Raw genomic sequence first — 12,742 nt, forward strand, 5'->3', positions numbered from 1 at the left:
GCAGAAACTTCTACTCCTCCCTGCATGGAATTCATTGTTATTCAGACGCTCCTCTCTGAAGCTTAAAGTTCTGGAGCCCCCTTCTTCACGCAGTTTTTGTCCTTTCTTTAATCTACACAATTTTAAAATCACGTTCTCCTTTTTGATCTGGTTCATCAATGCAACTATTATTCTAACATTCCAATATGCAATGCAACTATTCTTTCTTTTAAAGGAGAGTTTGCCTTAAGCATGATAATAATCTTGAAGACATTTTTTAGTAGATTATTGACTATTATTTCCAAATTGCACAATAAACATGAGTAATAATTACAATAGTTTTCCATTTGAGTGATATCACAAACAGCTACATCTGAAGTAGACTGACCTCAGCATCCTTGTTTTATAATAAGTAATTCTTTACACTTTTACTTAATTCTATTAGAAAATTTAAACATTAAACTTTGGCTTTACTAGAAACACTGAGCCTCGAACAATTCTGCCAGTCACTGACTGCTGCATTTCCCTACAACTAAAACAAAGAAAATAAATATTTTTTGGGGCTGTGAATTTAGTTAATGCAAACAAATAGTAGTAGAATAGTGTTCCATAGGTTGAATTAAGACATAATTTTAATTGGCCCAGGTCTACAGGCAATGGAAACACAAATGTCATTTAGAAATGTAATTCTAACTTCAGGTATTGATTCTGTATTAGGATAATAAAAATATCAGAGATATTTGCATTATCAATTTAATTAATTTGTATTTTAAACAACCTTTTCAGCTATTAGATGTTATCTGTGATCCCTAAAGTTACATCAGCTTCAGCTGTGTATGTGTAACTGATATAGAATTTGGTACATCAAACCAACTAGAAATTTATTCTTTAATATTAAGTTCCATCCTAATACTTAATCCTAATTGCTCCAATTTTGAATTTAGAGAACCTGCAATTGTCATTAACATTATGACATATGAACCTATACCAAGGATAATTAAATATTTCCTTCAAGGAAAGACAATAATCTGGTGGGTTATTCTATGTCCTTTTACCTCAGATACTTTATTTTCAAATTCTACAGTGAAAGTTTTCTTACAGGATAAGATTGTGCAGAGTCTCCTATTTATTGCTGACTTTCTGTGTGCGCTAAAATCTTGTGCTGGGCAATTTTTTGCTCAGTGACAACAATATGTGCACACTGAGTTTTATATTTCAAGGCATTTATTCTAACAGCTAGCAAAACACAGTTAGTAAGACAGTGATCTCCTCTAGGTTTGATCATTTTTCACTTTCATTCTTCTGCACTCTCACAAGACATACGTAGCATGCCTGCAGCGGGTAATGATGGATTTTCACACTTTTGCACACCGTACATATGTGTGTTTTGCTTGCTAAATGATGCTTTAAGAAGTCAAATTTCCAAATATCACTCCACTTCTTCCCTCTTGCAGATTCTCCAGCAACTTTTGCATCGCACAGGTAACACCAGTTTCTGTACTGTACATAAATATTTCTTGTTCCTGACCTCATGAGCTTTTGGTGTTGCAGTTTCTACTGTTTCATTAAGCCATTCCTCTCTAAATGAACCAGCAGTACTTTTGAGCTTCATACCACTTGCTTCTTTGGGATTTGACATATTGAATCAATAATTTCTTCGATTAAAAAACAGCATGAATAAGCCAATTCTAAGATCTGCAGACAAATCATCGCAAACTCCACACTATCGACGCCGTCCACATCAGAAACTGGAAAAGGAAATATAATTGTGTATGATGACAAAATATACTTAACATGCCAATGAGGCAGAGGGTGACAACCTGTTGTACACAGTTGAAATTCCTTTGTGCACTAGTAGCAAGATCAGTGTGCATGCACGTACATATACACCTACACCTTAGAGGGAACATAGCAGCTATGGAGTGTCCACCTTTATTTCATTTCTCATTCTTGGGCATCCAAATTATTGATCTGTTTCACATGAGTCTCATATAAATCATACCTCTCTCTGTCGTAAAGCTTCAAATAACCTTTGAACACTTCAATTAATGACGTATCCCACCACAAAAATAATAGCTTCTGGAGGCTATTTGTTCCTCCCAGTCAGTAGAGAAAGGTTTTGACAGAATAACATCCTAAAACACTGCAGAGAAAGTTTTACATCACAGGTATTCTTAAGAGCTTTGTAATAATCAGACTTGTATTTTTACATATGTTGTTCTCTTTGGAATGAACCAATCACCAAATATGTTAGATCTCTGCAAGAAGATAACTTTGTTCAACATGTAACAAATAGAAAGGCATTTTAAAGCTATATTTGATACAAAATCACAGATTTATTCTGAAGTAGTAGAACTACAAACATTAATTTAAGACATCCACAGTATCAAAATGATTTATCTTTTTATATCCAAGGTAATTGGCACAATTACAAATATACAATAGTGCAACACTGGTCAGATACGACATGCAGAAAAGTGCTGTACTGATAGCAGTGTACAGAGAAAGGGCATCTCTTGCCCCAGCCTCAGAATCTCTAATAATTTATTGTAGCAATTACAGAAATTTAAAAAACAGAACAAGCATCTTCATTCTGCAGTTTTGACCATTAAAATTTAATTCACATTGAGAGGTTTGTGGAAATGCTCATTTAACAACAAAATAATACTTGCCACACAACAGAACAGTGGTGTGGGTGAAATAGCTGAAGGGGAGTTGGATGGGTGGGGGGGGGGGGGGAGGGTCCAGAGAGGTTGCAGGAGTGAGTGTACAGACAGTTTCATCACGGTGTCACTCTCAAAGGAGGAAGTCTGTCCCTTTGGCTCCCACTCTGTTCATTATTGTTGTCTATGGATGAAACAAAAGGACAAAGTAAAATTTGAATGATCTGACAAGAGTAAGTGACACAAGGAACAGACTCAACAAAATACATTTAAAAAAACTCTTAAAAATACAAAATATAAAATTACACAGCATTGCTTTTCAATGATTAAAAGAATTTCATGAGCAAACATCACAATGTCAGGTTTACATCCAGAAGCAATCTATCAACTCCATAATTTTCTGTGACATTTACTGAAAATCTATTAGATGGAACTTTCTTAATCTCACACACCCACAGAGCTAAAAGTGACACAAATACTTAACCAATAATAACATTTGCTGTTTATAGTTTATATCCACTTCATACCACTAGTGTCCCTCTGGATGGTGAACATTACTGTGGCATCTGTTTAAGAGATCTCATCATGTTCTCTAGGACAAGGTAGAGACTATGATTTTAGCCCTAACTCAGTTGCCATGGTTACTCTCTTGCCTTATAGAATAAGACATAAGACATAGAAGCAGAATTAGGCCGTTCGGCCCATTGAGTCTGCTCAGCCATTTCATCATGGCTGATCCATATCCCGCTCAACCCCAATCTCCTGCCTTCACCCTATAACTTTTCATGCTCTGACTAATCAAGGGCCTATCAAACCTTACTTCGGGTTTGCCCATTAATGCTAGTTTTTGTCCCTCTTTTGCCCTCCTATTTACTTGTTTTTTTAAAAGTTTTCCTACAACACCACCCAGCTTTTAACACTGTGTATACCTTCTCCTGATTTCAATCATCCAAACACATCACTAACTACCTTTTTTCTCTTTGTCTAGCCCTCCACATCTAGTGCTCCTTACCATTCACCATTATGAGAACACTCACTACCCCGTTTTTGAATGACTCCCACCTGTCATGTATTTATCTGCAAGTAGCTATCCCAGTCTTTTTTTTTTACCAGGTCCTATCCTATCATATTGAAAATAGTCTTCCCCAAATGCAGCACCTAGTTGTCTGCTCCGTAACCACCTTTACTTCTTCGTACTTGAACTTCTTGTACTTCTCCGTAACCACCTTTAAATTTAGAGTTATGGTCACTACTTACCACTCACAATCCCTCCCCATGCCCACCTAAATTAGGACTATCAAAAAGTAGGACTGCTTCAGAGAGGTCTCCTAGTCACACAGTTAAAAATTCTGTCTCTTAAGCAAGAGATGACTAATTTGTTACGCAATAACTCATTGCACAGAGTAAGATCCCATACTGAAATGAGTGGCATGGTTGTGGTTAATAAAGATACCGGGGAACTTGTTTGCTCTTAGAATACACCATGGGCAAGAGGGCACAGGGTCTGAACACAATTCCTTATTTCAAATAAGACAGCTTAGATAGTGCAGCACTGGAGTTTCACCCTGATGTACAGATTTTTGTACCTTCGAGGCACCAATCCAAGCCACCAAATTGGAAGAAAGCCATCATTCATTAGTTGATGAATTTTAATATTCACTTTAATAACTTTTTGCAATTTTTGTAGTAAGCAGCAATTGTAATAACACTATTAGCATCAATGTCAATTTAGGGGATGCTGGGTTTAACCACTGAACAGCTGTTACAATTCTGCTTCTGCTAAGGTGGCGACACACTCGGGTTCAGTGGCTTCTACGGGTCCAACCAAAGGTCTTATGGACTTTTTAAAAAATGCATTTGTTGCAATCACAAGACCCTGCTGGACTTCAAGAACTTAAAGCACTGTAGGTCTATCCCATCAGCAAGTTGCTCGTTGGTGGAGAAACTGAAGGAGCTGGACTTGGTGTGGATCGCGCTGCTGCCTGCGTCAGTGCACAAAGGCAGTGTGCAGCCTAATAGCGAGTCAGTGTCTTAGTCTTTTTTTCTTATTGCAAGACCCTGTTGGATATTGGTAACATGGGTAGCTGCAAGTCGGATTCACTGTTTTATTGCTGTATGGCAGGTGAACTGCGTGGCCTCAGTCATAGCAAGGGCTAGGCCTAAAACTGCAGTATTGCTTGTTTGCAGCCGCCCAGGAGGGTGGTGTTGGAGTCTGTGCACTCCACTGGAGTGATGGAGGTGGGGTAGCACGCCTTCCATGCTGGAATTGGTGCTGTCCTCCAGTGTTTGCTTGGCCAAAGACAAGATGTATTGCGTTCGACTGCAGACTGCTGCAATGTTCATGGACTCAGGAACTTGGACTATATTTTTGTGAGTGTGTGACTGTGTTTTGCACCTTGGCCCTGGAATAACACCGTTTCATTCGGCTGTATTCATGTATGGTTGAATGACATTTAAGCATAAACTTGAATAGCTTTCCATTGATTATCATACATTGCTTCAATTTGCTACTACTTTGTTCAACATTTTCATGCTTTATAAAGGGATGGTAAAATATTAAATTGTGCTCATTGCAGTTTAAGACTCAGAGTACAAGGCAATTAGATCAGCTACTTACAGGATTTGTTGTGTTTCAGTTTCCATTATCTTTTGTGCTTCATTTTTTTCCTAGAGTAACAAATACAATTGAGTCCCATTACACACTGATCACTTGCATAAATATCAGATATTTACAGCAACAGTAACAATCGTAAATTTAGAAGTTTAAAAAAAAACTCATTTCAGAGTTTTGCTCTAATCTGACCAGTGTGTTTACTGACGTGACTGTAGAACAACTACTAAGCTAATGCACTGTCCACCATCTTCCCCCCCCACCCCCGTGGTAGTAATGTGCATACCACTGCACATTCAGAAGGCAAGGGCACGTGACCAGCCCTGCCCTTAATGACATTAACTCCTTCATTTCACAGATGGCCCTCATTAACTTCCCCTGGTCATTGCACTCCATCCCACCAGGCTACAAGCTCAATGTATGCTTTGCAGTTTCTGTCCCCTTTAAGAAGATTCCACCGCTAAACACACAATCTTTCCCCTTCATTCCTCATCTGCTCTTCTGTTCTTGCCTACCACTCCCCACTGTATAGAACTTTTTAAATGCAACCTCAGGAGGTGTTTTCACCACTTCCCCTCTCACCATCCCAGGACCTAAACAGGTAAAAGTGGTGATTCATTTGCACTTCTTCCAGTCTAGTGAACTGCATTTGGTGTTCAGAATGTGACCTCCTCTACACTGAAGAAACCAAATACTAATTGGCAGATTGCTTTGCAGTCCACTTGCAATCCATCTACAGGAGCTTGCAGATGCCTAACACATTGAGGTATCCCACTTCCACTCTGATCTGTCTATCTGCAGCCTCTTGCGCTGTTAGAACTTGACTCTACATCAAGCAACAAAACCATATCATCTGTCTAGGCACATAGCTGCCATCTAGGCACATAGCTGCCTTCTAGGCACATAGCTGCCTTCTAGACAACATTAAATCCTCTAACATGCTTCCCTCTGGTCTATATCAAAAACATTTCCATCTGCCATCCTTCCTACTGAGCATAGACTAATCTGTCAAACATGATCTAGAATCCCAAATAATACATCAGTCATAAATTACACAACCTTGGTATCTTATCCCCTCTATCATGTGTTCAGTCCATCAGAGCCATTCTTGTAATTTCAAGCAACACACATAAAAGTTGCTGGTGAATGCAGCAGGCCAGGCAGCATCTCTAGGAAGTAATTTCACTACATTTTGTGGGTACCCTGACTAATACAATTTTCTTTCTCAATTCTGATGAAGACTGAAACATTGGCTCTTTTCACTGATGCTGCCTGACCTGGAGAGTTTTCCAGCATTTTTCATAGTCTGTTTCTCATCCCCCTCCTTGCATTGGTCTAGCCTGTTGGACAGCTCCCACTATTAACAACACATTAGACAGTCCTAGTAGCTCATCAAGCCAACTCAACTCATCCCATCACCAAAGCATCTTGTTCCACACCATCAAAACTGGAAAAGGGTAGGAGAGAAGTGTCATAGACCAGGGGTCCCCAACTTTTTTTGCACCGCGGACCGGTTTAATATTGACAATATTCCTGCGGACCAGCCGACCGGGGGAGGGGGGTGTTCAAGTAGGGTTAAGCTCACCTCAACATGTCTTTCATAGTTAGGGTTGCCAACTTGCTCACTCCCAAATAAGGGGCCAAAGTATAAGTCAAATCCTGGGACAACTTAACCCAGGAAGACTACCATGACCTTGCGCGGGCACCTGTGTGCGCATGTGATGTGCACATGCGCATACATTCAGATTTTTCCCCACAAATCAGTTTTGCCGTCATCTTCCCAACTATGCTGTACATACATTATTTCTACTTTATATAGGCTGTGTATTTATCATATCATTCCCGCTTTTACTATATGTTAGTGTTATTTTAGGTTTTATGTGTTATTTGGTATGATTTGGTAGGCTATTTTTCGGGTCTGGGAAAGCTCAAAAATTTTTCCCATATAAATTAATGGTAATTGCTTCTTCGCTTTACGCCATTTCGGCACAAAAGGTTTCAATGGAACGCTCTACCTTAGCAGGGGAAATACGGGACAAGGGTGGTCCCGTAAGGGACAAACCAATTTAGCCCAATATACGGGATGTCCCAGCAAATACAGGACAGTTGGCAACCTCATGTTCAAGTTCATCAGTGCGTGACAGGGAAGGAGGAAAGGTGCAGCTGACTCATATCGTTTCCTCACGGCCCGGTAGCACATGCTTCGTGGCCCGGTGGTTGGGGACCACTGTCGTAGACCTGAAATGAAATCTATAGCAACTCCCTGACTTGCTGACACATTTTCCCCAGCATTTTCTGCTTTAATTTCAGTTTCCAGTGTCTGCAGTTTTATTTTGAATTACATTGATTGATATCCCTTGGTGACATTCTTTGTCCATTCCTTTGTGGGAAGGGAGTGGTCTCATACTCATACCCACCCTCCAACAGAGATTGCACCTTAGAAATGTCACTGGGCAATGTCACATCACAATCAACTCTAAAATGGAAGCATCATCACTGCCAGTGTGGCTGGGTCACGATCTCCCACACACCAATGAACCCTGATTGATGGCTGGTGTCCGTGGCTATCAACTGCAAGGAAAGGGCATGAGATGCAAATACTCTGCTTTGCCTTCATTTAATGGTCTGCCCTGACATCTAGTACTTTGAGAATCATGTTCACCATTGTATCTTGGCTGGAGGCTACTCATTACAAAATCCCAGTAGGGACAGACTACTGACTAATGCAGACCTCCCATTGACCTACTGGAGATTCCAGCTCTCACAGATATCTGGCAGGGGACTGGTTTTATCAGCGAAAGGGCTAATGGTCCAACCACCTCTTCTCTGGAAACTAATGGTTTCCCAGTGGTTGATTGTCAGTGGGTCATGATCCAACTCAACACCTAAAAGTTGATTCCTGTATGTCACACCATCCAATCCCAATGACAAAATACAAATGAAAAGGAACAGAATGTGAACACGTAAAGCCTCAACAATCTTTCCCGGTGCTCTCTACATCCAATGTACTAGTAAACACTGTAGCCTGTGGCATTCAGTGGTGCACAGAGTAGAAATCACTTCTATAACTTCCAGAAGCACGTGGTGCATTCCACATGTGGACCACTCGTGTCGAATTGCACTGTCACCAGGCTTGTGTTGTCTACTTGCCTGTGCCACAAGGCTAGAGCTACTCCAAGACTCTATCCCCTTACCTGGCTCTCCTTTGGGCAATGCCCAGAGAAACCACCATCCTGCGCCCACTCTGGACAGCTCTCACTGACCTTGTACCTGCCTAAGCCACAAACCCAGCCAGTGGCTCCACATGATATCTCTAGGACTATAGCCAACACTAGAAGGACTCTAGATCATGGTCTCTGGGATTGTTTTTGCTTGCATGGTGGGTGGTGGTTGGGGGGAGCAGTTGGTGCTTTAGGTGGAGCAAGTGGGGGGAGAAGAGAGGGCTGATGCTGCTTCTGTGTGGGAGGGGGGCTTTGTGGTTCTAACATTTTTCTGCATTTCTCCCTCTCTGTTTCGTAGATGTCTATCAAGAGTAAGAATTTCAGGTTGTATACATTATCTGATATTAAATTGAAACCCCAGAATGCATCCTGCACCCAATGATCATACCAAATGAGTCAGCCCCCCCCCCCCTTTGTAAGCAATGCAGCCCAATAACTAGCAAGTTTGATATCCCCTCAATAATGAAAGTTTAAATTTGTTTTCTTCAGTATAGACACTGCTTGGCCTGCCGAGCATTTCCAGCATCCAACAAGATCTTTTATTCATCCTTTTACTAGTGACATAAACCGCTGTCTACTAGGCCTGATCTTCATTTCCCTACCACTAGCTCAGGCGAGCTATCGTGCTCCACCACTACCACCTCACCCTTCCCTCCCATCAACCAAGAAGCCTACCTCCCAACTACCTGATCCCCTATGATGCTTAGCAGCCACTCCTTGATCAATGCCAAAATTTCTTACATTTCCTGACCCTTTAACCCCAAGACAGTTTCCCAGCAAAGCCCTGGAACTATCTACAGCATTGTCCGATTTGGTCTACACTGTGAATGGGAAAGGCCACCAAGTGTGCAAGGCTCATTCAGTAGCCTGTGATGCCATAGACCTTGCCCTCTGCTCATATGATGAGTGGCATGTGAACAACCAAAAAACTCGCTGGCACATTTCAATCTTCAGAGGAATCACTAATTCCATTATTTTTGTAAACTTTACTGGTCATAACAGCCCAGTGACCATGTGCAATTTCACACAGCTAGCCATTAACACCATAAACTGCACAGATCTTGAATGTTCAAGCAACACAAACACACAAACACAAAATGCTGGAGGATCTCAGCAGGCCAGGCAGCATCTATGGAAAAGAGTACAGTGGGCATTTTGGAAAGAGACCCTTCATCGGGACTGGAAAAAAAAAGATGAGGAGTCAGAATTAGGTGGTGGGGGGAGGAGAGGAAGAAACAGAAGGTGATAGGTAAAACTGGCGGGGGGGGTTGAGGAGTGAAGGAAAGAGTTGGGAAGTTGATTGGTGAAAGAGATACAGGGCCGGAGAAGGGGGAATCTGATAGCTTGAAAGTTGCCAATAACTAAATATTTCCTAAAATTAACCGTGCACAATGAACGTTGTTAAACATGGCATCATTACTGGTAATTGCATATTTTATGTTGATATTCTGCAATTTAAAAACTTACCTTTCTTATTGCTAATTTTATATTTTTGGAAATGCCTGGCAGGAATGTTGACAGCAGAAATTTCACAACAAACAAAGTATGCTAAAAAGATAGTTTTTAAAAATATTATTAAATAGTTAGAACACAAATTGTTTCAATACATTGCATGAATGCTTATAAATTTTAATACACAAGTTCTAATTCAATGTAACATTTAAGAGAAGTTTGGGTAGGAACATAGGTGAGATAGGCAAGGTGGACTCTGGCCCAGGTGCAGGTAGATGGGACCAGGCAGAAGACCATGCTGGCATTGACAAGATGGGCTGAAGGGCCTGTTACTGTACTGTAGTGCTCTATGACATATACAGTAGAATGTTGAGCAGTTTGTAACTGGTATTATAAACTGGAATTATCAGCTTATTCCACCTAATTAACTGAGACAAATCAGGTTCATTTAAATTTTAAAAAATATTTGCAACAGAAGGAATCTTTTGTCTAAATGCTGTTAGAACTGAACTCCTAAAGAAAGGTTGGTGATTTACCTATTATACCACCCAGTGTCACAATACATTTTTTCATTAAGGCACCAGCTTGTTTTCTCTCCATCACAGAATTTTAAAGATTAATTAAAATGCAGAAGTTGTACCTTATGAATTATAACACACATATGTAATAGGAGTTAGCTGGTTCAAATATCGTAGCAGCGTTTTACAGGAGTCTATTGACAACCAATAATTATCAATACCAATTGCGTACCTCAAATGCAATCAGAATGAGAAGTTTTTCATAAAGAGGCTTCTCCCTCCCAAACTCTGAAGTGAATACAATGAGGCAGCCATTGGTCACCACAGCCACACAATTAATTAAATCCAATATTGTGAACCATTGACCTGACAAAACAGAATTCACAAGATGGTGAGGAAAAAAAACAGTGCAGTACCAAATACGAACAGTAGGGGGACCATTTGCCCACCGAGCCTAAATATAAGAAACAGCGAAGTGAACTGGAAAGATTGGTAAATTGGACAGAGAGCAAGAAATTTATTTCTACCATTATTATTACTGTTTAAAATTTAAAGTATTTCATTATTACTTTCTCCTTTACAACTTCAAGTTTTGTGAAATGATCTACATAAAACTAAGTTTTTCTATTATACCTCAGTACATGGAAAATGTCTTTCCACTCTTCAAGAACGAAGGAAGGCAGTAAAAAGGAAATTATAGGCCAGTTAATCTGATGTTGCTGTCCATTATGAAGGATGAGGTTTTGGAGTACTTGGATAAAGACAGCCAAAGTCAGCATGGTTCTCAAGGGGAAATTTTGCCTGACAAATCTGTTGGAATTCTTTGAGGAATTATCAGGCAGGATAGAATCAGAATCAGGTTTAATATCACTGATATAGGTCATGAAATTCGTTAACTTTCTGGCAGCAGTACAACGCAATACATGATAAATAAATAAAAAAAATTACAGTAAGTGTATATATACATTAAACAGCGATGCAGGTAGATGCTTCCCTGGTATCATGGATTCTTGATTACCTGACTGGCAGACCACAGTATGTGTGCTTGCAACATTGTGTGTCCGACAGAGTGATCAGCAGCACTGGGGCTCCACAGGGGACTGTCTTGTCTCCCTTTCTCTTCAGCATTTACACCTCGGACTTCAACTACTGCACAGAGTCTTGTCATCTTCAGAAGTTTTCGGATGACTCTGCATAGTTGGATGCAGGCTGAGTACAGGGCTACGGTAGGAAACTTTGGCACATGGTGTGAGCAGAATTATCTGCAGCTTAATGTGAAAAAGACTAAGGAGCTGGTGGTAGACCTGAGGAGAGCTAAGGTACCGGTGACCCCTGTTTCCAGTCAGGGGGTCAGTGTGGACATGGTGGAGGATTACAAATACCTGGGGTTACGAATTGACAATAAACTGGACTGGTCAAAGAACACTGAGGCTGTCTACAAGAAGGGTCAGAGCTGTCTCTATTTCCTGAGGAGACTGAGGTCCTTTAACATCTGCCGGACGATGCTGAGGATGTTCTACGGGTCTGTAGTGGCCAGTGCTATCATGTTTGCTGTTGTGTGCTGGGGCAGCAGGCTGAGGGTGGCAGACACCAACAGAATCAATAAACTCATTCGTAAGGCCAGTGATGTTGTGGGGATGGAACTGGACTCTCTCATGGTGGTGCCTGAAAAGAGGATGCTAAGTTGCATGCCATCTTGGACAATGTCTCCCATCCACTACATAATGTACTGGGTGGGTACAGGAGTACATTCAGCCAGAGACTCATTCCACTGAGATGCAACACTGAGCATCACAGGAAGCCATTCCTGCCTGTGGCCATCAAACTTTACAACTCCTCCCTTGGAGGATCAGACACCCTGAGCCAATAGGCTGGTCCTGGACTTATTTCATAATTTACTGGCATAATTTACATATTACTATTTAACTATTTATGGTTCTATTACTATTTATTATTTATGGTGCAACTGTAACGAAAACCAGTTTCCCCCGGGATTAATAAAGTATGACTATGACTATGACTAGTTAGATTAAGGTAAGTAGTGCAAAAACAGAAATTTAAAATAAAAGGGAAAGGAGAGTCAGTGGACGCTGTTTACTTGGATTTTCAGAAGGCCTTCAACAAGGTGCTGCCCATGAGGCTGTTTAATACAGTAAGAGCCCATGGTATTACTGTACAGGAAAGATACTAACATGGGTGGAAGATCAGCTGACTAGCAAGAGGCAAAGAGTGGGAATAAAGGGAGCCTTTTCTGGTTGGCTGCCAGAGACTAATCGTGTTCCACTGGTGTCTATGTTG

General features: G+C 40.7%; 1 protein-coding gene across 1 annotated transcript in view; it reads right to left on the reverse strand.

Moving 5' to 3' along the window:
• Positions 1-2,692: 2,692 nt before the first annotated feature.
• Positions 2,693-12,742, reverse strand: part of LOC140200722 (anoctamin-7-like) — a 64,396-nt gene continuing 54,346 nt past the window's right edge. The window contains exons 19-22 of the mRNA XM_072264302.1: positions 10,677-10,810; positions 9,942-10,022; positions 5,260-5,309; positions 2,693-2,826 (exon numbers count right to left, since the gene is read on the reverse strand). Of these exons, the coding sequence (XP_072120403.1) occupies positions 2,817-2,826; positions 5,260-5,309; positions 9,942-10,022; positions 10,677-10,810 (275 nt within the window). The 3' untranslated portion in view covers positions 2,693-2,816. The remainder of the gene's footprint in view (positions 2,827-5,259; positions 5,310-9,941; positions 10,023-10,676; positions 10,811-12,742) is intronic.

Source organism: Mobula birostris, chromosome 7 (assembly GCF_030028105.1).
Source record: "Mobula birostris isolate sMobBir1 chromosome 7, sMobBir1.hap1, whole genome shotgun sequence".
In the NCBI taxonomy this organism is placed as follows: domain Eukaryota; kingdom Metazoa; phylum Chordata; class Chondrichthyes; order Myliobatiformes; family Myliobatidae; genus Mobula; species Mobula birostris.